General features: G+C 40.8%; 1 protein-coding gene across 3 annotated transcripts in view; it reads right to left on the bottom strand.

Moving 5' to 3' along the window:
* Strn (striatin) overlaps nt 1-27,045 on the bottom strand; it is an 86,866-nt gene that overhangs the window by 7,331 nt on the left and 52,490 nt on the right. For 2 of the 3 annotated variants that reach the window (XM_006239622.5, XM_039111825.2), the window contains 11 exons: nt 25,903-26,038; nt 19,553-19,688; nt 15,242-15,352; nt 12,968-13,054; nt 12,362-12,505; nt 9,196-9,332; nt 6,740-6,915; nt 5,044-5,091; nt 3,767-3,888; nt 2,368-2,535; nt 727-867 (listed from right to left, as the gene is read on the bottom strand). In XM_006239622.5, coding sequence (XP_006239684.1) covers nt 727-867; nt 2,368-2,535; nt 3,767-3,888; nt 5,044-5,091; nt 6,740-6,915; nt 9,196-9,332; nt 12,362-12,505; nt 12,968-13,054; nt 15,242-15,352; nt 19,553-19,688; nt 25,903-26,038 — 1,406 coding nt within the window. The remainder of the gene's footprint in view (nt 1-726; nt 868-2,367; nt 2,536-3,766; nt 3,889-5,043; nt 5,092-6,739; nt 6,916-9,195; nt 9,333-12,361; nt 12,506-12,967; nt 13,055-15,241; nt 15,353-19,552; nt 19,689-25,902; nt 26,039-27,045) is intronic. The other variant, NM_019148.3, reaches the window with a different exon arrangement.

Genomic DNA, 27,045 nt, shown 5'->3' with positions numbered 1-27,045 from the left:
ACACACTGATAACACCTTACACTTGGACTAGAGACACTGATGACCTCAACTCTCCACGCCTGCTACCTCAATAAGGTTCTAATAGGTGGGCATGGTGGCGCAGAGGCAGGAGGAGCTCTGTGAGTTCAAGAGCAGCCTGACTCATCTACACAGAGAGTTCCGGGCCAGTCAGCGATTCAAAGTGGGACCCTGTCTCAAAACGAAACACAGCAACCAAGAAAGTTCTATCATCACTTGGACACAAGTAATCTTGTTAAACCTCAGTTCCTTCTACACACAGAGCCCTACTCATAGAGTTGTGATCAAAATATAGATACCATCGTTCCTTGTCCCTTCTTTGCAACATACTAGAAAGAAATCCATCATCTTTCAACCCATCAGATTTTGAATTTTTATGCAGCATACTGACAATTGTTGCTGTGTACTTTTTAAGAGTTTCCAAAGAGACTAATTACTATACCCTCTTTTTCATTTCCATATTCAACAGAAAATGTCACCTGGCCGTGTGGAGCAAGTTCTTCATGTGAGGTTTTCTCTGTTGTTTGGTTTGGTTGCTTACATTGTGTTGACATTGAAACAATAGCAACTGTTTTAAAATAAAGTGTCCTCAGGCTTGGGTGCTACCACGCTCTAGAATTCAAGCATTCCTTATGGTAACTACAGAAGTTATACTTTTGATTAAGTTTAAAAATGAATACGGAGACTTTGAAAAACTGGTATACATACTTGAATCGACATTGGATTCTAACGTGAGAATTCGCTGCTGTGTTTCCATGTTGAAGATGCTTGTATATCCCTTGCTGAACGATGCTACCATATGGCTCGGGTCACTGCTCACCAGATCCACAGAAGCAGGGATTCCCAGTTCTAAGTGTCAGAAATAGTCAAAGAGAATGACAACTTAAAGGTCTACTTCACAAAGTGCTCAACATGCAGCAAAACAAACCCAAGAATGACCTATTTAATAAAACTTAATGTTAAAAGTTATTTTATACCTTTCAGTGGAGAGTATCTCTTTCTGACTGATAGCCTTAGTCTAGTCTATGTCATTACTCTGACCTGTTCAATGCTTTCTCCCCATTACTGTTCTAATGCACACATGGGAGACAAACTCATTTATAAAGAAAATATAACCACACAGACTATAAGTTTTATAGCTTCCATTTCCATTTCAGACAGGCACAGAACAACACATTGGGAACTCTGTATTTTACAAACCCATCTTGAAGAAAACAACAAGAAATCCACCTTGGGCTGAGGTGCAGGTCAGGAGAACCACACTTGCCTAGCACAGAGTTAAGTCTTCAAGGACTAACTGCAAGTCATGACAGCTCAAGAAAAAAGGTATTCTGTGGCTGGGAGTGTAAGACAGTGCTAGAATATTTGTCTAGCATGCAAATCACCACACAAATATAAGACGGTATTGTCAAGGACTAAGCCTGGAACTCATTTATACAAAAAACAGAGTGATAAAGCCAGTATGGTAACATATGCCTTAAATCGAAGCACTTGGAAAGTTGAGGCCCAAAGATAATGAACCTGAGGTCAGCCTGGACTGCACAGTAAATTCAAGGTGGCCCCGGGCTACACAGCAAGGCACTGCCACAAGAAAACAAATAAATAAAATAAACATAAAAATAAAGGAATGTTTCATTTGGTTCAACACCTAACTACAGCAAGATAATAACTCAAAAGTGACTCTGTGCAGAAGATCTAGAAGTAGACAACGGCAAACAGCAGCGAACAGCACTGGGTCAACTGGGCTGTCACGGAGCCCAACACTAAAACATAGGTGAGACACCACCACATGCGCACAGAAGGCTAGCGTGAAGCTAACACAGAGGTGAGTGAGGGTGCAGAGCCAATGACTTCACACATGCTGCACTCCAGGCTGCCAAGCACCATGAGCACTTGAGAAAACATTAGTTAAGAAACTCCTACCACAAACCTTGCAATTCTACATGGTCCCTGTTCCCCACAGTGAAAAGTTATGGATATTCATAATAAATCATCCCTAAAAGACCCAGACTGGTACAATCTACCCAGGGAAGAGATGGTTCAGCTCCAGAGTGGGCCAGCTACAGGACTGCTGTTCACCACAGGCATCAGGACAATCTTTTCAGTATCTTCACTGACAGTAAGTTATATTTCAATATTAACATTTTAAACCTCACTTTCTCATCAAATGGTATGTTCTTAAGAAATATATATCCATTGAAATTTCAAACAAAAATACTGTTGCTGCTTAAAAAATTCGAACAGAACCTTAGAAATTTATACAATCAAGAGTTCATAGAATCATTCATTTGTTTGCTTTTTTAGAGTAGGAGTTCAAGATCTGGAAAGTTTCATTTTGAAGGAGGGTACCTTGGTTATCATTAAATACAGTCAGCGCTGGAGCAACCTCAGTGGTGGTCCATAGACGAAGAGTGCCGTCTGCTGAACAGGACAACAAGCGCTGGTGGGCCGCGCTGTAGGCCAGCCCCCACACCGCATCCGTGTGGCCCAACAGAGGGCCTCTTAGAACCGAAGGATCTGTGTACAAGAAAGAGCAAGACCAGGAAGAAAACTGTAAAGGCATTTAGGTTCCGATGTAAAACAGAAAACAGAGCACCAGGAAACAGTGTAATATAATCTTCCTACTTCACCTTCTTCTTCTGAAATGCTGTCAAAATTCCATTTTTGGAAGTATACAAATATAGAGTTTGAAGATTCTAAATTAGAATTAGAAGCACAGCATTGCTTGGAATGAAAGCTCTGGTTTAATGACTCTGATACAAATGTAAGAAGAGAAGTCTGTTTGCTGATTTTATGTTCACTTCTCTTTGGTAGTAAAATTAAAATAGTTTTAATGACAAACATGACATGTTAAAATCTGTTATTAAAACTAAAACAAGATATTAAACAAGTTATTAAAACTTCTAAAGAGTTTTGCAAGAGAGTTTATGGTGCTATCTGGAGACAGTATCACATGGACTCATGGCATAACAGCTCTGCTCTTCAAACCAAAGGGCCCATCCAACCCATGCATCCCCGATCTGCACGGGTGTACTGAGGGTAGAGGAAGGAAAGACAGAGCTCAGCTTGGCCCAGAATGCATTAAATACACTAGGCAAGTCTAAATTCATAGCAATTCTCCTGCTTCTCCCCGTCAAGTTCAAGATTTCAGGCCTACACCTCCAAACCTAGTCAAAAGGTCATTCTTTAACCTTTAAAATCCTTCATAACAGGGGCTGGGGATTTAGCTCAGTGGTAGAGCGCTTACCTAGGAAGCGCAAGGCCCTGGGTTCGGTCCCCAGCTCCGAAAAAAAGAACCAAAAAAAAAAAAAAAAAATCCTTCATAATAAATATTTTTGGAGGTGTGGACTTTAAAACTAATTAGCTTCCTTCATTTTCCTCTAACAATTGACCAAGAGAATAATGCCAGTATTCATTTACCTTCAGCATCGTTTGCCCAAAACCGTAATGAACTATGATTACAGACGAGTTACAGTTTTTCCAGTACTTGGCAGATATCTAGCATGAAGAAAGCAAGCGCCAATCAAACCGGTACTTCTGTGCAATAAGACTGCGGAGGTAAAGTCTTTCCTCAAGAACAGCATGGTTTTAGCATGTTTTTACTTTTAGCATTCTGTACCTAGCTGACTCCTGCATTTACAGGTGTCCTTTTGAATGAAATAAAGACATGCTTCTCCTCACTAATTTTAAACTTTACAATTTTAGCCTTAATAGAGACTTTGCTTTGGGACTCCAGTGAGCCACGTACCATAAGAATCGTAGGGGTCGACGTTGGGATTGGTGGTGCTCCAGCTCTGGATGAGGCCATCAGTGCCGCCGCTGTAGCACTGCTCACCATTGCTACTCATGACCACACACAGCACCGGACCTCTGCAACACCAAACAAACCACGTGTGGTACCTGCTCTCGCCAACATTAATGCTACAGTACAGCCTACACTTACAATGCTTAATGACTCAAGTGCCTTTCCACTCTCCAGTTTGCAACAATGAATACAAACACTCTTGAACATTATTCGTTTTCCTTTCTTTGCAACCCCGGAGGTTAGTAAATTTTAGCTTTGAGGTTAAAGTCACAGAGTAGGACTAGTACTGTCCTTAAGCTAAGAATGCTTTTGATTCTTTTAAACGTAAAGTTATAGCACACACAACAAAACTAAGAATGTTACAAGAATTAAGGCCCTTAGTTCAATCCCCACCAAAACCCAAACCAAACCAAAAAGCCAAAAGAGGACAAAAAAAGTTCAACAGACAGCATACGGCCTGCTACACCTGAAAAAATACTTACTTTCCTACTCTTTATATAAAAAGATATCAATTTGTATGACACATCAAGTGAAGACAATGCCCCTTATACATAAGTAGAAGCAAGAACATACGTGGTTACTATAGAAAAACTCTTGGTTAAAAATATAAGTGGCATAAAGAGGACACCTAGGCCTCATGCCCAATGGGCAAAGCCTTCTACTTTCAAGCTATGTTCCCAGACTTCGTGTCATTTCTATGTAGGCTATGCTAAGGGAAGAAAAAAAATGTGATGAGAACTCCTTTCAAAAATTACTTTTCTTTTTAAGTGTGTGCATCTGCATGCGTGCGTGCGTGCATGCGTGTATGTGGGATCTCTGCATGGATGCCCAGAGGCCTGAAAAGCACTGTCAGATCACCAGAAGCTGGAGTCACAAGCTGTTGCGGATCCTTCGCCTGGACTCTGGGAACCAAACTCCAGTTTTCTGAGAAGCAGTAAGCACCCTTAACCGCTGAAGCATCTTCTCAGGCCCAATGCTAGCATTTCTAATACACCTAAACGCCTTGACTTCACTTTACAATGTGCACGCATACCAGGATCCATACTGGTATTTATCTTATCTGCCAGGTTCTTTGACATTTACAAAAAAAGCCCAACACTAACAGAAAAAATATATTAAATTACATAAGTGAAAGAACGTATGATATTCCAATTACAACTGTGCCATAAAGATGTTGACTTAAGAAAAAGCCAAGCTAAAAGCACAACCCACATACTTACTTGTGAGCCCTGAAGGTGTAGATAGGCTCCACATCTAAAGAAGTACTCCTAAACGGGAAACAGAAGACGAGGCTGAGTGCTCCGCAGCTGAGAGAAGGGCATGACTGACTACGTCATATATGTAAGTAAGATCCCAGCCTCAGGATACAGAGGCTCACCTAATGCCAACTACACCTCAGTGGCACCACGGAACTAGCACCTTAGTACAGCACCTTGGAGCACAGCCTTCTCACTGTCACAACTCGCCCACTAGTGGGAGGAGCACCACTCCCACGAGAGACCATGGGCTGTTAGGTCATTTCAGTTCCAGTTACATCATTAACTAACTAACTCAGGGAAGTCTTTATTACTTCACAACTTCAGATTATACTACATTTAAAGTAAAGCAGAAAGTCTAGACAGTACCAGCTAGTCGATGATGAAAAATGAGAATCTGAATATAAAAATAGTCAAAGCCAGAACTACGCACATGGCAAATGGTACTTTTACCGTCTGTGTTTTCATGAAGGTTAATACGTCTATACTTGATTCTGTACACACTGCCCAAGTCAATGATCCAATGCTCATTCATTACTGAGAACTGGACTCGGGGTGTTTAAATAACTTAACAACCAAGGATTCGTCACAGACACTGGTTATAGGCAAGAACTCACTACTTCCTACATCGCTGCAGGGATTTGTAGGTATGCCTTACTTATCTCCCCTCAGTCACTCAGAAGCTTAAAGGTAACCAGGTTACTGTTCTTTGTATGTGCAGATACCTTTGCTAATTTGTTTTCTTCTTTTCCTAAACAGGCATTTCCATTTAGCTTTGGGTGACTGGGTGGGCGGCAGCCAGAGCTCGCATGCTGTGAGCTGAGACTCAGAAAGGCGAAGGCACAGCCCATGAAGGAGTGAGCCCTCTGTGACCCGATCGGCATTCTGCTCAGGCTGCATCCATCCTCTTCCTGCATGACTCACAGCACTGATGCTAATGGTGTCTTTAAAGTGGGCAGATTTCTTCTACATGTAGTTCAACTTCTGTGATGTCCTGTGTCACAGTGTATTGTATATGTCTCTGTGTCACAGCCAAAGAGGATCCCTGCTGGCAGATGCTGGTTCTGGATGATGGATGGACCAACGGAGGGTGAGCTCCAGAAGGACCTAGCCAAGTAGATCTGGTCTAGCTTAGGGGCTAATGAAGCACTTTAAAGGAAATCATGCCTGTTGTCACTCAGACAGCACCAAGCCAAGGACGAACACCTAAGGATACACAGCAATGTCCTTTGGGTCAGACAAACTGGTTAGTGTGGAAAACTTGTTGTCAACATAGAAAAGTACCAAAGTACTTCTTCATTTTGTAAATCCGAACTTGGAAAATGATGGGCCAGACTGAGGTCAAAGGTTTGATAACTCTAAGTGTTCCTACTTATATCTCTTTATGTAACTGTGATCTTCATTACAGACAAGAGGCCGCACCAATAAGACAGCCACGAGAAGCACTTATGCGTAAGGACTGCAATCAGCAGTTCCAAACCCTTGGGAAACATCAGGTAAAAACAACCCCTTTCCTAAATGTCAGACCTAACATTAGACTGTCTGAGGGATTTACCTATATTTGGGAAAAGTAACAATTATTTTTAAAATGTATCTTTTCCTGTTGATAAACAATTTAACTAAAATCTTAGAAAAACAAGTGCAGGTAGAATGTTCTCACTTTTTAGCTGGGGCTGTTTTCTGCAGATTCCACATTTTCAGCGTGTGGTCCTCTGACGCGGTTATTAACACAGGCTCGATGGGGTGGAAAGCAAGGGCTCGGATGCCATCAAAGTGACTCCTTAATGTAAACTTAGGGTTCCACGTCTTCCTCAAGGCGTCTTTGTTATTCGCTATCTATTAAGAAACAAAAGATCAGGCTGAGATCGCTGATTTGCTATTATACTACTACATGGTGCAATCCTCAAAATAATAAATATACTTTTAAAGAAAACAGCCAAGCCAATTAGCAAAACTAGCAACGTGTGGCAGCAGTTTTCATGGGAGAAATACAAAACGATCAAAGACAGTTAACATAATTCAGTCTAAAATGCAGTAAATAATAATCCCCAACAGTTCCTACTGTTGCTAGCCTGGATCCTGAACGTCCTCCAGCGCCCAGATGCTGAAGGCTTGGTCAGCAGCCTGTGGCCTTCCTGGAGCGGAGAGGCTTTAGCAGATGGAGCCTAGACAAGACAGTAGGAGACAGCAGAACCCTCCACCTCCTCCTCTGCTCCCCTAACACCATAAAGCAAGTAGCTTCTTCTGACAGTCTCACCACACTTCCAAACAGACATGGACTGAGACTCAAATAACATGCACTTACTGAAAATTATTATGTCACAGTGCCCGAGAGACTGAATAATTAGAACTAACTCAATTCAAACTGTAAGAGAGAAAGTAACTGGGGTAGGATTTTTCTCTTTATGCCTGTGTCCTAGCTAGTTTTATGTCAACTATGTCAATGACTAGAGTCGTTTTGGAAGAGGAAACCTCAGTAAAGAAACGCTCCCACCAGCCTGGCCTGTGGGCAAGTGTCAGGCATTTTCTTGATCGATGACTGATGTGAGAGAGCCCAGCTCACTGTGGGCAGTGCCATTCCAGGCTGGTGGTGCCGTGTGCTTAAAGAAAGCAGGTGAGCAGGCCAGTGTTCGTCCACAGCCAACGATGGGCTGCGATGTGCGACTGTAGGTCGCCCAAGCCCCTTCAGGTTGTATATTCCATCTCAGCAATGCAGCCCCAAACTAAAACAGCTCGTTAATCCAACGATGGTCACAGTTTTTGAGACTTAATACTTTCTTCACCAAGACGGAAACAAGATTTATAAACTGGACATGGAAAATGTAACAGTGGCTGAGAATGGCGTCACACACCTGCAACTCCAGCACCCAGAGCTGAGGAGGAAGACTTAGAATCCAGGGTCATCACTGAGCTGCAGACCTGCTGCATTTCCTCTTTTCACACGCACTCAAGTGTGGACACTAGATGCCAAGTGAAGCCAGGGTGGTCAAACACTGGGACAGAGCCTGGTCTTCTCCAAGCCAAGTCTTCAAGAGAGAACCCAGGCACTGGCAAAATCCTGACTGAAGCAATATAAGACCCCAGCCAGGTCTACACCCAGACTCTGGGTGCAGAGAGATCAGAAGATGATGCTTTTAAAACTCTTAATGAGATTTTTTTCATAGTATATTCTGACTACGGTTCCCCTTTACCATTTCTTCCAGGGCCTCCCCACTTTCCCCTCCTATCTGAATCCCCATCCTTCCCTCTCTGTTTCTCATGAGAAAACAGACATCTGAAGAATAACAACATAGAACAAAAACAACTGAAATGGGACAAAAAGGGAAAAAGAACCAAAGAAAAATTACAAGAAACATGTATGGACACAAGAGACATACATGATCACACACAGAAATACCACAAAGCTGGAAACCATAATATATAGTCAAAGAACCTACGAGGTCAAAAAAAAAAAAAATCTGACAAAGATATATGAGACAAAGAACCTCCAAAAATGCCAGAGTTCATTTTGTATTTTTAAAAATGATTAGATTAGCAACAGATTACTGGCATATTTAATAAAACAAAGAACTACCTTTGGAAATAGGGTAAAGATACAATATCAATTTTTCCTGAGAAGGAAAAAAGTGAGCTTGCATTAGGAGTCCAGTTCCATTAGCCACTGGGTAAAGTCTTCATGGTTTGGTGGGAAGACAGAGGTAGGCAGTGGGAAATCTGCCTGTAGCCATTATGGCCTAGGTCATCTGGAGGACGGCTGTGTGAGGGTAAGGAGACAAGAAGTGAGCATGCAGCAGTGAACGGGCAGTGCAGGGAGCGCACACTAGACAGGGTACTCAAGGGGCAGGACAGGGGCCATGAGGAAGAAAGACATTGGCTCATCACAGGTGCCTGCCTCAAACAATGCACATTTTAGAGTGACTGCAGATGAAGGCAGTCTCTAACTTTAATCGCCAGGTTATTTAGAAAATGTTAGCTTATTTTTATACCCATCTTTGCAAAGTTTGAGATTCAAAGATTCATACTTGTGAAAATTTTACCTCTGCCATCTTCTTCTATAAACTCAACTATTAAATTTTCAAACAAATTAAATGGTGTAAAAACAAAATTGCTACTTACATCATAAGCTAATGAGTCTGCTTCATTGGCCACTGTAAGGCCTGCTAATTCTCCAAGCCCCAGCTCGCTTTCAAGGGCTTCATCTGCTCCCATGATAAATGACTTCCCTGAAGAAGGCGGGAACGTCAATGCTTCCACTGAAGGAGACAAAGTCCAAGTTACACAGCTAAACAGTTCAGAGCTAGTCTCGCTGCCTGCATTACACTTCTGCGGAGTGAACGTGTGCATGTCAACTTGGTCTACTTGGGGTTTGTTTGTTTGTTGAGCCTAGGCTGGTCCAGAACAAGGGCAATCCTCTTGCCCTGGCCTCCTAAGTGCTGGAATTATAGGCTTCAGAGATTATATCTCTCTTATATTACTGTTAAGAAATTTTGTAAACAGTGAAATTCCATGAGCAAAAAAAAAAATCTTAGACTACCTTTTCATATATCATCCTGTCAACAGCATCATCTAACTAGAAAAGTAAAAGAGATACTGATTTAGTAATCTACTGTCCTTTCCTTAATCATTATACAGAAAATAGTAAGTCTAAAAGTAAGTTTTCTCTTGAGGATGGAGAGATGGCTGAGTGGTTAAGAGCACTAACTGCTCTTCCAGAGGTCCTGAGTTCAATTCCCAGCAACCACATGGTGGCTCACAATCATCTGTAATGGGATCCGATGTCCTCTTGTGGTGCGTCTGAAGACAGCTACACTATAGTCATAAATAAATAAATATTTTTTTAAAGTAAGTTTTCTTTCTATTTGATATTTCATGATAATTATTCAAATAACATCTACCAGTTACTAAGTATATTAACAATTGGTTCTTGCTGTACATTGAACACTGTTGATCTCATTCAAAATAAAACCAATCAATTCTATAACCTGGAATATTGTAGACATTTCAAAGTGAAAACTGTACAATGAGCCTATTTGAGAAAAATTAATATACAGTGCAAAAGCCAGAATAATCTCTTGAAGTGAGACAAGTGACTGGTAGTTAAAGGCCCACTGAGGACACTACCTTAGTAATGGAGAGAATTACTACCTTAGCAATGCTTTGTCCCTTGATCTGAGGGTGACGACAAGAACAGTCAGTGGCTACTTCTGATTTGTGATGATTCAACCAACTGTTCCCATTTGTATGCATGTTTTATTTCCTTTAAAGATGTTTTAAAGTCCATTTCGGAACTTTAATAGCTGTCAACTGTGCTACAAGAAGGAGTGTCACTGTGTAATCAACTTGAATATTCTTGCTTGGTACCTCTGAACACAGCAGTTCAACCTTTCAACAAGTACCAATGAAGAACCAGTGAAAAGCAAAATGCAACTAAGATCTTATGAAAGAAAACTATTCCAACAAGGCACCAGGACTCGCCTTTCCAGAGGAAGATACTCTGTTGATTAGAAACATTTCGGACGAATTTAATAATTCGAAGAATTTGCTAAAGAGAATTTATCTTTAAATAAGCAAGTTAAGTGAGTTGAGTGCACTGTAGATAAAAAAGTTGTTTGCAGTGCTGCAGTTATGTTTAATAACAGGTACTTGTTGAGCACAGTAAATAATGGTTATTTCCTTTCAAACCAGTAGTGGTATCTGGCTGTGTATAACTTTAACCCCAGCACTCTGGAGGCCCAGGGAGATAAACCTCAAGGCCAGACTGGTCTACAGAATGAACTCAGGCCAGCCAGGGGCAGTGACAAAACTTAAAATCTGTCAGAAAAAAGAAAATCACTCAGAATAAAATAGAATACAAATTAAGCCACTGTTAAGCTACATGTACACGAGAGCAGCACCAACCAATCAAAATAAGCTGTCCCTAGAATGCTGCATAGCCTCTGAAGGGGTCAGGTAACCCAGGTGTGGGCAGACTGAAACTGTCCAAACGTAATTTTCAGGCCAAAATTCTAAATAACAACTCATGTGCACCAAGGAGACTAGGTATGTATTCAGCATGTGTCTTTTGTTTGTCCTATTTTTCATTTCTAATACTTTTATACGTGAAATAAAAATGGCCTAGCCCTGGAAACAGTTCTGGAACTGAATACAGCATGGCTTAGTAGTAGCTAATGTTCTAGGAAGGTCTAGCCGGCAGTCAGAAGAAAAAGCAATATGGACACCACGCCTCTACATGGGTGGGCATCTTGTTCTCCGAGTCCTCAGAAATGAAGAAACAGGTTACAGTGCTTTGGGATAATTAGCTTTTAGAAAACTAACAAGGACTCAAATACTGCATGGAGACTGTGGAAGCTTTCCTGAATGCTGGGTGAGGACTCTTTAGTAACAGGAGATTAAATGTAAAGTCAGCAGTCCTTCCTTCCCTTCCCTCCACCCCATCTCATCTCTGTTCACGTCTCTTCTCCACTCATTCCTTTACCCAGTGCTGGGGATGGACTGAGCTCTGCGTGAGGCAGACGTCCTGTCACCAGGTGACATACACCTCCAACCCTAAACTATGCACTTGTATATCACAGAACTGCACTACGAAAAACTAGAAACAACCAAAATAGTTCAAAGAAAGAATTTTATTTCAAATCTAAAGTATAATATATAGCATTAAGGCTGAGCTTGAAAATCATCAATATGATTTAATACTAAACATAAAACAGAACAGAACTATTCTACATGATGGCTATAACTATGTTTTTAAAAAGTATATGCCCATGAATAGGGACTTTTTCAAGGGACCAAGGAAACATTGGAAACAGAAAATATGACAACAGGTGGCTTTCCTTCCATTTTGTTGTTACTTTGAGACAGGGTCTCACTTTACAGCCCTTGGCTGGTCTGGAACTTGCTATGTAGAGCAGGCTGGTCTCAAACTCATAAGGAGCTAGTTTCCTCTGTCCCTGAGTGCTAGGGTTAAAGCATGTGTCATCATGTCCAGTGTCTGCATTTTTAAAAATGTATTTATGCTGACTTTCAAAGTGAACTAAACTTAGTACCAACTTTTTGACTGAATGCTGGCAGGTAGTGTGCCTGTTAGCACCAGGCTGACAGAGGAGCTAGGGAATATTCAAAACCGGAAACTAAGAGTTGGTTCTTAAATGTATGCCCTTCCCTCCAGTTCACAGACCGATGCTAAACTCACCCCCCACCCCCCCACCCAACTGCCTCAAGAAAGCGATGTGTACAGACTGTGAGCTCTGGGCGACTCAGTCAAGCTCTAGGTCTGCACGCTCACCTTCATCTGCCCTACTGATGTCCTGCTCAGGAAGCCTGGAGCTGCTGGGTCTGGAAGGGGAGCCAACAGATGGCTGCAAGGAGGGAAGTTCATCAACGTCTCTCAAATTAGCAAGCATATCTTGTAGTTTTGACCTATTGGGCCCTAGCCAAAAAAGGGCGGAGGGCAGAGGAGGAAAAAGAGAAAACAGAATCACTTATTTCATAAAAACTGCACAATAAACTTTGTCACATCTGCCAACATTTACCTTTAAAAAAAGATTCTACTAGATTGATCAATAAGGAGTAGTTATTTTTGAAGTTTTCAAATTTTAAGAGTTTATTATTTCTGGAAAAGAATTATATTTAAATATCTACTTTGTGAATTAAGTTAATGGAATCACTACATGTGAAAGAATGTCCTGTCCAATATGTATCATTAAAGTCATACTTATCTACAATGAAGCCAATGACCAGTGGTCTAAATGAAGCCGATCACAGGTCATGAATCAAATGTGAACTCAGCTGAACAGTAACACCCCTGCTTGTTTAAATTAAGTTACAGTCACTGCCTACATCCTGAGCTATGGAACCCAGAGCGAAGTCTCATGCCCTGTTGATTACTTACCTGGGCTTTGCTTCTTCATTCTCCCACATCCCTGTTTTGACTGTTTTATATAGGATAGAGGCTGAAACAGATCTTCGGTAGTTTTTCCTGTTACAAGTTTAATTAAGAATGGGAAAATCTTACCCATAGTCCGTTATGGTATTTCCTATACCAGCAAAGAATACAACTATTTCTAAGCAGTTTTAACTAATACCTAGAAAAATTTAAGATAGTATGACTGGAGTACACAATTTGACTGGATATACTTACACTAGATCAATTAAAAACATCAAAAAGTTTACACTGGGTAACAGAGATTTGAAAGGTGTCCTTTGGTTGTTTATAAATTAGTGTTTTATGACCAATTCAAAGCTTTAATTCATTTCCCCTCATCGCGGATCTGCACTTGTCCTCACGCTGCTTTCCTCAGGAACAAGTGAGACTGACAGTCGACCTCAGTCTACACTCCTTATCCTCAGTGCAAGGCGCTCACTGTCCCCAGAGAGGGACGCTGCTTCACTTGAAGCCCACGTACTCTAAGTCTAAATATGCATCTTAACACCCAGTGCAGGGCCTCCAATTGCTTCTGTTACCGGGAGTACTGTTCCAGTCAAATGGTGCAGCTTTAGATCTTAAGGGCTAAATCCCAACTACAATGCAGAGTAGATGAGTCACAGCAGGGGTGGCTACATTTTCAATGAAAAGATCTTTACAATCCAAGATACTCATTTTATAACGTAAGACCCAAAGAAATATAACCTGGAAATGTTTCTAATGGGCAGTACACAAGTTTTCCTCAACACTTTAGTTTAACTGGCTCTGACTTAGTCCTAAAAAGCAATAGCAAGCCATGTCTCAATATATCTCTTAAGTTTAGTGCATTGGAATAAAGGAATGAAACAGCCTTGCTTTAATGGTACCTTTCTCACTCTGATTTGATCTACTCTAAGATAACAGTAAACTATCTTATCACTCAGTGATTCTTAAACCTGTGCTATCATCACTAACGGACACGGAATTCATCGATTCAGAATTTATAAATTCTGAGATTTTAGTATTTAAATGTCTTAAAAATAATTACCAGATTGTAACCCAATGTCTGAAGGAAAGACTGCTCTGGATGTCTTATCACAATTGAAAAGCAAGAAAGGAATGCAGCATTTTTATCCTTCCAGTCTTTTGCAATTTATAAATACATTTCACACTAAGTTTAGATTTTAATCTGTTTATACTACTTTCACATCTCAAAGGACAAAATTCCTATTGCCATCAAAAGGAAAGCTCATTATTTACCATGTCAGTGAGTAGACGCACAGAAGGTGGTTTAATCTTACTCTCCCAAAAAGATGGTTTTTGGTGTTTTGAGACAAGGTCTCATATATCCTGGGAAGGTCTCTAATTCCTCGTATAGCTAACTCTGACCCTGACCTCCTGGTCCTACAGCCTCTCCCTCCAGAGTACAGAGATTACAGACATGAGCCAGCACACTCAGTTTATGCTCTTCAGAGATGAGGCCAGGGCTTTGTGCATGCATGCTAGGGAAACACTTTACCATCTGAGGTACATCCCCAGTTCCTAAGAAGCTGCTTAATATTATTCCCATCAAGGTTTTGATAGGATTTGCATTTCCTTAGATACATACTAGATCTACTGACAAACTTTTCATTTGCATAATGAGTTATATGATCCACAGGGCTAAAATTTCATTTTGCCTTCTGTTTCTGATGTGGCATATACTTTACTGAAACGAGGAAAAAGTTAATTGGTAATACTGCTATAAATTAAAGTGGCCAAAACAGTTAATCAGAAAACAGATTCTTTTAAATTGAATGTTTGACCGTGTGCCCTGTATAGCATATACAGATGAGAGCAAATGAACTTTGTGTTGGGAACACACAAGACTACTCAGGGGTAGAAATTAACTTTTTCTTATCTCAAGATCTGAAAGTATAAGCAACCACTTTGGTGACTGCGAGCAAACTGGGTTAAGTAAAATTTATATGTTTCGACCAGAAGTAAACATCTTTGTGAGTGGGCTCTCCTGAAGCCAACCCATCACTGTTCAAACGCACTGGCCGACATTCTCCCAAACCTTTCCATGTTTGTGAAAATCCCATATTCATATGTGACTTCTGTTTAAGTTCACAGTCAAACAGCTGCCGACTAATTTCAACCCCTGAGAGACGGTGAGAAGGAAAGAGGTGAGGAGCAGAAATGAAACGCTAGGAGAGCACTGACAGCGAACCGAGATGGGAGATGCAGAGGTGAACGTGTTTAGACAATGTTCCCACTTACTCTTCACCCCTTTCTTCCCCTTCCTCTCCTTTTTGTACTGCTCCTTCAGTCTGGTGATCACTCCCTGGTCCACATTCCAGGCCTCCGGCGTCAGACACTGATCTTCCTTTTCTAAACAGAGTGAGACAAACAGCCTTTCTTCAGTAGACTATCACATACAAAGGCAATGTGTGGAAGATACTGATTTTCTTCATGACATCACTCGCTTACACAAGTCATGCTTATACTCACATATGTGCACACAAAGCACACCTAGCAAAGATCAAGTCAGTGTCCTAACTAACAGAACATCTCCACTGAAGACGACAGAAGAGGTAAACCTGGTATTCCCTTAACTCCGAGAACGTTACAGCATTGCCAGTGAATTCCGTATCGCACAGGTACAGTGATAGAAGATTCTTATTAAGAGACTAAAAATCTTAATGGTGTTTCCGAGTTTAAGACAGGCCACTCAGGCCAGGCAGATCATCCTCGGAGGCGTTTCTTCTGCAGCAGACGGGAACAAACAAGACCCACAGCCAGACGATGTGCAGAGTGAGAGACTGTGAACACTCAGCCCTGAGTGATGCCTCCGTCAAATCTCTCCCCTTAGGGAACTCACAGGAGGAGGCAGAAAGAGTGTAAAAGCCAGAGGACATGGAGGACACCAAGAAAACACAAGTCCTCCAATCAGCATGAGCAAAGCTCACATGAACTCAGAGACGTCGGCAGCAAGCGCAGGACCTGCATGGGTCTGCACCACGTGCTCCGAGGATATACTATGGCTTCCACTTAGTGTTTCTGTGGGATTCCCGAATGTTCAAGAGTAGGTCTGTGATTATTCTGCCTTCTCTTGGGTTCTTTTCCTTCTGTTCATTTGTCTTGGCCGATTCAGATGTATTAGTCTCTGTCTAACATTATTATATTTTATTACTAAAATAGACCTTTTTAAAAAAGAAAATTATCAAAAGCAAAGAAAGAAAAAAGGGAGGCTTGTGCTTTGAGCATGTGGTTCTGATTTTATGAACAATGCTAGATCCACCACTGAGTACCATAGGAGCAAGACTCTTCACCTACAGGAAGACCCAGTGCACGGAGAGCACTTGATCAATATATTTATTGAATTATCATTGGAATTACCAGAAATCTATTTTGAAAGCAATTTAAGTTTACTCCAATTTCAAAAAGCATCTGTTAGATCTCTGATATAACATCTATCAGTAGTAGGAATATCACATTCTACCAGAAGGACTAATTTTAGAAAATGTTAATTTTTACTGTCTTTTTTAAAATGTTTATTTTATTTATTCAGAGAGAGAGAGAGAGAGAGAGAGAGAGAGAGAGAGAGAGAGAGAGAGAGAGAGCGCGCGCAAGAGAGAGCGCACACACATGGCCACAGCACGCATGGTCAGATGACACTTGCTGGAGCACAACTCCCAGGGGGAGGCTCCAAGATCAGACTGCGCTGTCAGGCTTGGCAGCAGGCACTTTCACTTGCTAAGCCATCCTGGTAGCTGTAAAGACTTGTAATTCCAGTCTGTAGGCACTCGCACCAGCAGCAGCAGTGATGGTAGGTCACAGACAATGTCAATTCACCTGCCCCAAGACCACTAGGCTCTTGACCCAGTACAATCAACCAGCCAACCATCAGCCGACCCTCACAAGATTTATTATCTACTTCCCTGAACTTATGCAAAATTCTGTGCTTTGAATTTTAATTATAAATCTTTAAAAAGTTTATTTTTGAGACAGGTCTTACTATGCAGTCTTAGCTGTCCTAGAACTCACTATATAGCAATCTGGCCTCAAACTCAAGAAATCCACCTGCTTCTACTTCCCAAGCTCTAGGATTAAAGTTGTGCACCATCACACCTGGCAATTATAAAATTCTTTTAAAAACAAAATAAATAAAAGAAGAGCAGGGGCTGGAGTGATGGCTCAGAGCGGTTAAGAACACCGACTGCTCTTGCGGAGGACCTGAGTTTTACTCTAAGTGCATGATTTACCCACGCACCACACGAGTAGACCATAGCGATCTACAGCTCCAGTCTCCGGGGCCTGACGCCCTCCTCTCATCTCCTCAGGCACTAGGCATGGACATGGAACACAGACATAAAGCAGGGAAGACACTTATACTGGTAAAATAAAATAAAATAAAATAAATCTAAAGACAAAAAATCTAAATAAAACTTAAGGCCAGGCTCCTGGCAAACAGATATTCTACTTTGAGACTTCTATGCACTCACTCATAACAGATCTAGCACACGACCACCATCTATTTCGAGGCACACTGAACTTAAATGTACATGTACTGGTGTGCACCAAGTGGCACTGGGCTGTGGCTCTGTGGTTGAAGAGAACAAAGCTATACAAGGCAGGCAGAATTTAGCTGTCTTTGCAGAAAAGCCAGTACTAACTATGCCTGCAAGGAGACTAGCAATGAGAGAGTCTCATCTTCAGCGACATGGAATCTCTCAGCGAGAGAGCTCACTGGGGCACAGTGCAATGCCAGCTCAACTACCGTACTTGGGAAAGTGTCATCTAAATACCTAAAATAACGAGAAATAAGTAAGCTCAGTCAGAAAAAAGCAGAAGAGAGACCGATAGCACTGTCTACTTGGTTTTCAAATTTTGGTGTTTTGGGAAAAAAAAAACAAACTCTTCAGATACATGTTGTGTTTCTTATTGTAGTTGTCAGAAATAGTTCTAGATTTTGCTTTAGAAAAGGAAGGGGGCAGGCAACAGCAACAGTACCTGACTGTGTCCCTAAAGGTAAGGTCTTAAAGTTAACTATAAAAACCCACTAGAATACTAGTATTCACTGCTGGGCAAAGGCCAGCCAGCACTAAAACATTGCCCCAACCCAGAAGCTGTACAGATGGACAGACAGCAGAGCCTAGATCCAGAGGCTGTACAAACAGATGCACTACAGTGCCCTTCTCTCACGGGAGGTTTCAATACAAATAAAAAGTAGTGACTGGTGTCTTGTTGTGGGCATCCACAAATACCTCTAACATGACAGTAGGTTTTGAATAGGTGAGAAGGTGGAGTTTACCCTGAGTAGAAAGAATGGGTCAGATCACTGCCTCATGCAGACCTGTGCTACAGGGGTACACACAGTGTAAGAGAAGCATGTTTATGAAGTGATCCTTAATAAGATGTTCATTGTACAGAGTTTCAGACATAAGTTTTTAAAAAACTCTATGGCTTGTATTTAAAACGTATGAGGCAGCCTGTTTCCCAAGCTTGCCCAAAGAGCATCTCCACTTGCTATGGTGATCAGTAAGTGTAAAGAAAGAAAAGCTTTAGTGTAAATCAGGAAGGAAAAGGCACCTTGGTTTTTCCTTTTGTAACTTTAACATTTTCATTTCTTTTCTTCAGAGAATAAATGTATTTTAAAGTAGGACTTAAATTAGTATTTCTAACGTCTGTAGCTAAAAGTATAAAGTACGATTTTGCTGGATATAAGTAGTCACATGTTGTAGAACTATAGTCTTGGTTCCAGCTCTTGAATGTACTAGATCAATCCTTCAAGTAGCTGCCTGAACAAAAGCTAGGAAAAAGTTCATAATGAGGTACATCTACATCTAAATAGCAGTCAACAATTCTATAAAATAGTATTTGTGTCATTCATAGCAATCTTTATGAACAAAATACTGAGTATTTCAAACATGGGCTCACTGGCTCATCTTTGAGAACATGTAGAAGCTGTACAGAGGCACGCCTAAGGTAACATTACAGTAGCCAGCAGCATTACATCCTCTCTATAAGTAACTGAGCAAACGCCAGTCCCTTCTCGTCTCCTTTCTCCTCTACATACATATGCACACACCCAGCAGAACTGACCGTCTATGAAGGATTTATCTCGATTCTTTAAGTACTAGAATAATCTGTCACAGAAGTTCCCTTCAAATGTTGGTTACAATGCTTGTTAACAGTTCTGGCTGTTTAGAGCTTTTTAAAGCCATTTGTACACCCCGACTGTGCCTCTATATGTCAAATCCTATGGAATACAAAAGTTACAGTTCTCTAACATAATGCGATGTATGTAGATGATGTAAGATTTATGAAAACGCAAGTGTTCTACTACATCGCCATGCTCAAGCTTCCCAAAATCTAAACCAGCAGGTTCTGCTTGTCTAAACAGAAGACAAAACAGCCCGTGTTTTAATTCAGTACTGTTTCATACTTCATTCCTTACACATTAAGGAGGAGGAAACAGCTATACAAGCTTCCTTACAGGTACTCACACGACTAGACACCGCCCTCCAGGGGAAGCATTAGTTCCTATACTTATTCAGAGCCCTGACTGGATCCAGTGTGCTCCCTTACCCCAGTCCGTTCCGTCGCCTGCACTTCTGGACTCGTTGTCTCCTTCCTCTGAGGCGACAAGGAAGTCAAACTCCTTCAGAGCTTCTTTTGTGTCTCGATCTTCACTGGTATCAGGTAATGGTTTTTTCCTAACAATCTAATGGGGAAGGGAAAACATCAAACTAAAATAAAAACAAATATTATGCATTTAATTTAAATAAAGAGACTGGATCCTTTGTAACTGAGTAAGCAAAGAAACCATTTTTCAGAATATACATACTGGCTGTATTAAAGAACTACACCACCTAACTCAGCCAGACATATTGTGTTCTTAAAAACGAGCAGAGTACATCTTAAAGCAGTAATTTAAACTTTGTTCAAAGGTATGATAGTGTATTTAAACTAAAAGAAATATACATATATATTGCTGGATAAGTAAGATTTGTACTTAAATTACAGACAGGTTGCACTCTTGTTATGAGAACAGTGAAATCTTACGTTTTTTAGATGCAATGTGTACAGTCTGCAGACTCTGATCTGATTGAAACAGAACACATTCTGTAAACAGTGAACTGTTTCCAAAGTAGAGCCACGATACCTCCATATAACTATGTCGTACCCTCACAAGCCCAGCTACATCTATAACTGAATCAGAAATGAATGCCTCGGGAATCAAAAGACACCGCAGGGCTCCTACATTATTTCCACTTTCCTCAGGTTCTCTAACAACTATTTTATGTCCTGTCTTACTATGTAGCCCTTGCTAGTCTTGAGGCTGAGCTGTTTCTGACTCCAGAATGCTGGGATGAGAAACATGCACCATGTGTCTAGGTCAATGGCTCTCATGAATACAATTTCCCTCCCTAAAATATTGGTATTGTAGAGTGAGAAAACTCAGGCTTAATACATGAATTGTTATGACTCACTTTTATATATTTAAAAATACCTGTGGAGCCACCAATCCCGTAGTTCTTAAAGGTAACCTTGCCAGTGAGTGCTGAGCCCAACATGCCTTGCTCTCTGTGGGTCTTTGTTATGCATATAAAAACTAAACAGGAAAAGCTTATTTCTCTAATTCTGATTACTTGGAGTATTACCCTAACATAAGAAACACTGTTAAGCTTACAGACCTTCTTTTTTTTTTTTTTTTTTTTTTTTTTGGTTCTTTTTTTTTCGGAGCTGGGGACCGAACCCAGGGCCTTGCGCTTCCTAGGCAAGCGCTCTACCACTGAGCTAAATCCCCAACCCCGCTTACAGACCTTCTTAGCTTACCACCCCGCTTACAGACCTTCTTAGCTTACCGTCATAACAAACCCGGGAGACCATGGCTGGTTCTGAGCAGAGAACCCAGAGTAAATGGGCTCTCTAATTACTCACAAGCCATTTCCTGAGAACTTGTTCTAGTTTTGACTGAGCAACAAAACTCAGGTATGAAACAATGTCTCTGAAGACTGGCACCAGTCCTGAGATGGCTCAGGGGTGAGTTTGGGCTGCTGTTCCAGAGGACCTGAGTTCATCCCCCAGGCCCCACACCACAGCTCACAACTGTCTGCACCTCCAGGTGGAGGAGATCTAATGCCTTCTTCTGACCTCCATGGACACTAGGCACACAGATGGTGCACAGACAAACAGGCAAAGCATCCACAGGCTGCCCTATCCTCACAGTTCCACAGGTAAATGTACCATCTACTCCTAGGATAGGAATCCAGCTGAAATCAGAAAGGCCACCACTAGCCATCACAAGATGGAAAGTCTGTGTCCTCACTGTCAGACAAAAAGGACAAGGGAAAGCCAGGAATAGTACCTGGACCTCAAATTAAATGTCTCAGAGTATTCTGGGCTTTAGTTATTACTAAACATGGTATTAAGTAACAAAAGCAACTGCTAGGGCAAACTCATGTCTAGGTGACCATCAACAAAAGAGCCAGCCATGGGGTCCACTGCCGTCATTACAGTCCCACCACCTATCAAGGGTCTTGCACTTTAAATAAACTGACCAAAACCCTATGATCTTAAGCTTAGGCACCAAAGAAAAAAAGAGCTGTGGTTGCAAAAGAAATATGTGATCAGTAAATAGTTAGGGGTAAAATTTATAATAGTACTACTTTCCTTCCCCACACAGGAGATTTTCTACTTAAGAAATTAAGGAGAGAAGAACAGCAAATGGAGATCATCACAGAAACTACAATTAGACGCAATGGAGATCAACAAATGGAGGGGAGCTTAGTGACAACCAATCACCTATATCACCGTTCCTGCATCTATGGCTCGGGGAATACGGCATGACAACCAATCACCTATATCACAGTTCCTGCATCTATGGCTCGGGGAATACGGCAATAGGAGCGGGATCGTAGGGAATTCTATGTAAGAAGGATCCTAGGGACTTAGAAAGTCCACGGTAAAGCACGCCCAACAGTCTGTCCTAGAAATGGCTACAAACAAGACCGGAGCAACAGCAATGCCAATGAGCATGTTAACACGAAAGGAGACGTTCTGCAGAGTTCCACTCCTAGATAAGGACTGCAGCAACTAGTCTCTGCGGGGGAGGGGAGCCCTTACTGGCTGCTCAGTGCAGAATGGTCAGCCCTGAAACCATACACACGTAACAAAAACAGACTCAGCAAGTTGTGTTTATATGTGTCTGTCACATGTATACAGACAACCATGCATGCATTAACAATAATGACTTTTAAATGAGAGGACATGGGAGGGTTTCAAGAGTGGGTAGCTAGGAATGGCTGGAGGGAGGAAAGGGAAGGGGAAAGGGATATAGTCTATAGTCTATTTCAACTAAAAACATTTAAAAGGATTTTAAAAGAAATATGAGTTAACAGGCTAGGGAGTTTCAAGTGGGTCAGGAAAAAAAAAACTTTGAAATTACCCCCCCCAAAAGATAGTTTAAAAGGGCCTAGGACTCTGTTACTAAAACCACACCTAAAGATTCTTAATTTCAAAAAAAAAAAAAAAAAGATTCTTAATTTCATTTTTTCCTCCTAAGTTCTTGAAGAAGGCAAATGCTTCAGCAGAAGTTATCTTTCACACAGAAGAGGGTGCATTTCATGCATCTACAACTTCAGATCCTAACTATGTGAGGTGACAGGAACGATCCGTTGGTGGCAATAGTTAGGGAAGAAGATGAAGAAAAGACAGAAATGCTCTAGACCACAGTGGAACCACAACCGTCCTAACGCTGTGACCTTGTGCTGTGCTGACCCCCAACCATAAAAAGATTTCACTGATACTTCATAACTGTAGTTTTGCTACATTTACAAACTGTGATGTGAATATGTGATATGCAGAATATCTGACATGTGTGATGACCTCTGTGAAACGGTCATTCTACTCCCAAAGGGTCACAATCCACAGGCTGCTGCTCTAGACAGCAACACAAGGAACAAGCAAACTTTGAGGTCAGAGGAAAAAAAAAAAAAAAAGGACAGGGTGTGGCTGTGGAGAAACCATGCATATAACAGCCTAAATGTAACCAACAGTAGCCATATTCTCTTAGTTTAGATCTATGAACTTTTTATTAAAAAAACAAACAAACAAAAAAAAACCCAAAAAAACAAAAACAACTTTTTTTTTTTTTGAGACAAAGTCTTTCTGTACAGTCTTGGTTCACTGTGTGAACCAGGACGACCTCAATCCCATAGATATCCTCCTGCCTCTGTCTTCCAAGTGCTGGGATTAAAGATATACACCACCAACCCTAGTCTTAGAACAAGGTTTTAAAAACGCTATTTGTTCTGAGCATTTTTTTTTTTGCAAAAAGATAATAATATATTTTAACAAGAAGGTTCTACATTAACATGGCTTTTATAATAAATGAATACATCATATGTTCCTTCTAAATTTATATAGTAATGATTATAATACAAAAGATTCTGCTTACACAGTAGAAAAGTTATATAGAGCAAATTGTATAGAATGAAAATTTATCAGTTTTCCCCTTGAGTTTCCCACTTTGATTTGAGAGCCTTTCCATATGTCTATGAGCATTTTTAACAGGACACATTTCAACCGTTTTCTCTGTGTAGATCGGAATACATGCGACAAGTCATGCGTGCCATTCTACACACAGGACTCTAACAGTCCTTTAGCATGTGTCTATCAGGCTGCAGCTGGGTGTGAAATCTAAGGTGATACAAGGTGAAACTTAACAGAACTGTTAAGAAACCCAGTCATTTATTTTTCTTCTCGGGCTGGGGTGGTGCATGTGCTTATTTAACCAGACCTTGGATTCAATACCAAGCACATGGTGAAGATGAGGGACAAGAGCTCCCTGAGCCCAGTATTTAAATGTGGAGAACAGGCGAGTCTGTCCCATGCATACTCATAATATCCTGTAATCTGTGCCATCAACTGGAATGCTATCAAACTATGAATTTAATTACATAAAAAGAAATTAAATGGTTAAACAACACTAAGAAACCAAATGGTTGGGCTGTTAAGATTTTCCGATCTGATCATTTAACATAGTTTTAATAATCAATTTATAGATTTTTTAAAAAAGATTTATTCATTTATTATATATAAGTACACTGTAGCTGTCTTCAGGGGGGGCATCAGATCTCTTTACAGATGGTTGTGAGCCACCATGTGGTTGCTGGGAATTGAACTCAGGACCTTTGGAAGAACAGTCAGTGCTCTTAACCGCTGAGCCATCTCTCCAGCCCAATTTATAGATTTTTAAAATCATTAAACTGATATAATTACCAATAAAGAACTTACAGAGTTATTTGCCACTGGGCTATGAATAAAGTATCCTATTAAGAAAATGGTACCACCATCTACACAATGGAATATTATTCAGCTATCAAAAACAATGACTTTATGAAATTCACAGGCAAATGGAGGGAACTGGAAAATATCATCCTGAGTGAGGTAACCCAATCACAGAAAAACACACATGGTATGCACTCATTGATAAGTGGCTATTAGCTCAAATGCTTGAATTACACTAGATGCCTAGAACAAATGAAACTCAAGAAGGATGACCAAAATGTGAATGCTTCACTCCTTCTTTAAAAGGGGAACAAGAATACCCTTGGGAGGGAATAGGGAGGCAAAGTTTAGAACAGAGGCAGAAGGAACACCCATTCAGAGCCTGCCCCACATGTGGCCCATACATATACAGCCACCCAATTAGATAAGATGGATGAAGCAAAAAAGTGCAGGCCAACAGGAACCAGATGTAGATCTCTCCTGAGAGACACAGCCAGAATACAGCAAATACAGAGGCGAATGCCAGCAGCAAACCACTGAACTGAGAACAGGACCCTCGTTGAAGGAATCAGAGAAAGGACTGGAAGAGCTTGAAGGGACTTAACTAAGGTACTTATTATAGTCTTCACTTTACAAACTAATAAAATTGTGCCAGACACATTAAGAAAAATTATGCCAGGCAACTTTAATCCCAGCACTCAGGAGGCAGAGGCAGGCAGATCTCTGAGTTCGAGGCCACCCTGGTTTACATAGTGAGTTCCAGGACAGTCAGAGTTACATGGTGAGATCTTTTCTCAACCCCCACCTCTGCAAATAGAAAAAGAAAAAAATGTGATGCAGCATGAGCCTTAACTATGGCCTCTGACACTGGATCCCTCTGCTTCACATTTCAACTTTCCTTCTTCCTAGTCTTAAGTAAAAGACAAAATGCACAGACTTTGCTTAACAAGCGTTAAGCACATCTTCATTTCTTACTTCAAAAAGGAGAAAAAGGAAGCAAGGAAAGGAGAGAGAGAAATGAAGGAAAGAAGAAAGGAGAGGGAAAACACTAGAGAAGGAAGAGACACTAACTTGGAGACGCTTGAAGGAAATGTATGGGAAAGTCAGTACACTTAAAGGCCGAATAAACAGTAGAGACTTCTAAACAAGTGAAGGAGAGGTCTGAAACTCTGTAGGGAGTGCACTGCAGCTCTCCTGAGAGACAGAAGCTCGTCTGGGAGCTGCTGCTGTGTCTGCCAGTTTACTGTCCTCACAGACAATCCTGAGCACTGTTAGAGCCTGCAGGGTTCAGCACACTCTGCAGCTCGACTGAGAGTGGCCTTCACTAATGCATTGACAAAGTCTAAGCACACTGTGGAGAAAATGCTCTACTTAAAACACGACGGAGATTAAAATCAGTAATGAAAACTTCCTACTTACCCCAAATTCATGAAAGGGATTTAAGGTTTCAAGATGTTAAGGACACAGATTTCTTTCTTTTTTTTTTTTTTGGTTCTTTTTTTTCGGAGCTGGGGACCGAACCCCAGGGCCTTGCACTTCCTAGGCAAGCGCTCTATCACTGAGCTAAATCCCCAACCCCAGGACACAGATTTCTAATACATGCATTATGGCACCTAGAAACTGAAATGAGTTCTACAACTCACGGTTGAAGTATCAATGACACTTTTCTCTCTTCCATCAATGTCCTCATCCTCGTCTTCATCACTGAAATCTGCAGCTGCATTTTCAAGGAATTTGAAATTGTCCAGCACGGAGGCAGAATCCGTTAACTCAGATTTTCTGGTTTAAAATATGTACAATAATACTCAGGTAATCTTTAAAGCATCACCAAAAAAATGAACTGTTGATAGATTTCTGCACCTCATGTTTGTATTACAATATGATCATATTACAGGATCCCCTAAACTATCCCATGACCCACACCGAGTCCCATCTACTACAGTTCTGTGCATTAACTGAAAAGGCAGAACGGTGAGTGCTTAAGCCCTCAATCTCTAATGGACAAAAGAGTCCCCTTCTCATTCTGCACAGACTGACCTCATGCTAACCTTAATGTGTTCCTTTTAAAAAATCCTATTTTAAGTAGCCCTGCCTTGTTTCTCTATGTTTCTTCTCCACAACTCCTCCTTGGACCTCTCATGTAAGCTTCTACAACTCTGTAACAAACCTAATGGCTTTACTTACAAGGGAAAATACAGCTATTCACAGCATGCACACGTTGTGCTAAAGAGAATTATATTACATTTTTAAAAGGTCTAAGGGCATTTGTTTATAAAATTCTTACTTTGAACCTTTACCTAATTCTATAGTTTTATATTCCAAATAACTAAAACTATGTTTCCTCAAAAGGAATTTATGGAGCTCAATTGAAACAATTCTTTTAGACTAAATATGAGTTTAAAAAGTATACATCAAAAAAAAAAAAAGAGGGGTTGGGGATTTAGCTCAGTGGTTCAGAGCGCTTGCCTAGGAAGCGCAAGGCCCTGGGTTCGGTCCCCAGCTCCGAAAAAAAAAAAGAACCAAAAAAAAAAAAAAAAAAAAAAAAAAAAAAGATCAAGGCATTCATTCTGCCTGAGGGGGAAAAAAAAAAAAAAAAAAAGAACTTAAAAAGTACACATCAGACTTAATGACTTTTCTAATAAAGAATAATCTCTTTACTGAATTATGCTTGTTATGTTTAATTAAAATTATGTCTATGTCAATGATATGTGGTCAGAAACAAAACTCGAATAGTTCAAATAACTTCTGAATGTCATACTTAGTCTATTAATTCAATATGTATGTAT

Source organism: Rattus norvegicus, chromosome 6, assembly GCF_036323735.1.
Source record: "Rattus norvegicus strain BN/NHsdMcwi chromosome 6, GRCr8, whole genome shotgun sequence".
In the NCBI taxonomy this organism is placed as follows: Eukaryota; Metazoa; Chordata; class Mammalia; order Rodentia; family Muridae; genus Rattus; species Rattus norvegicus.
This window is presented reverse-complemented; position numbering and strand designations above follow the sequence as displayed.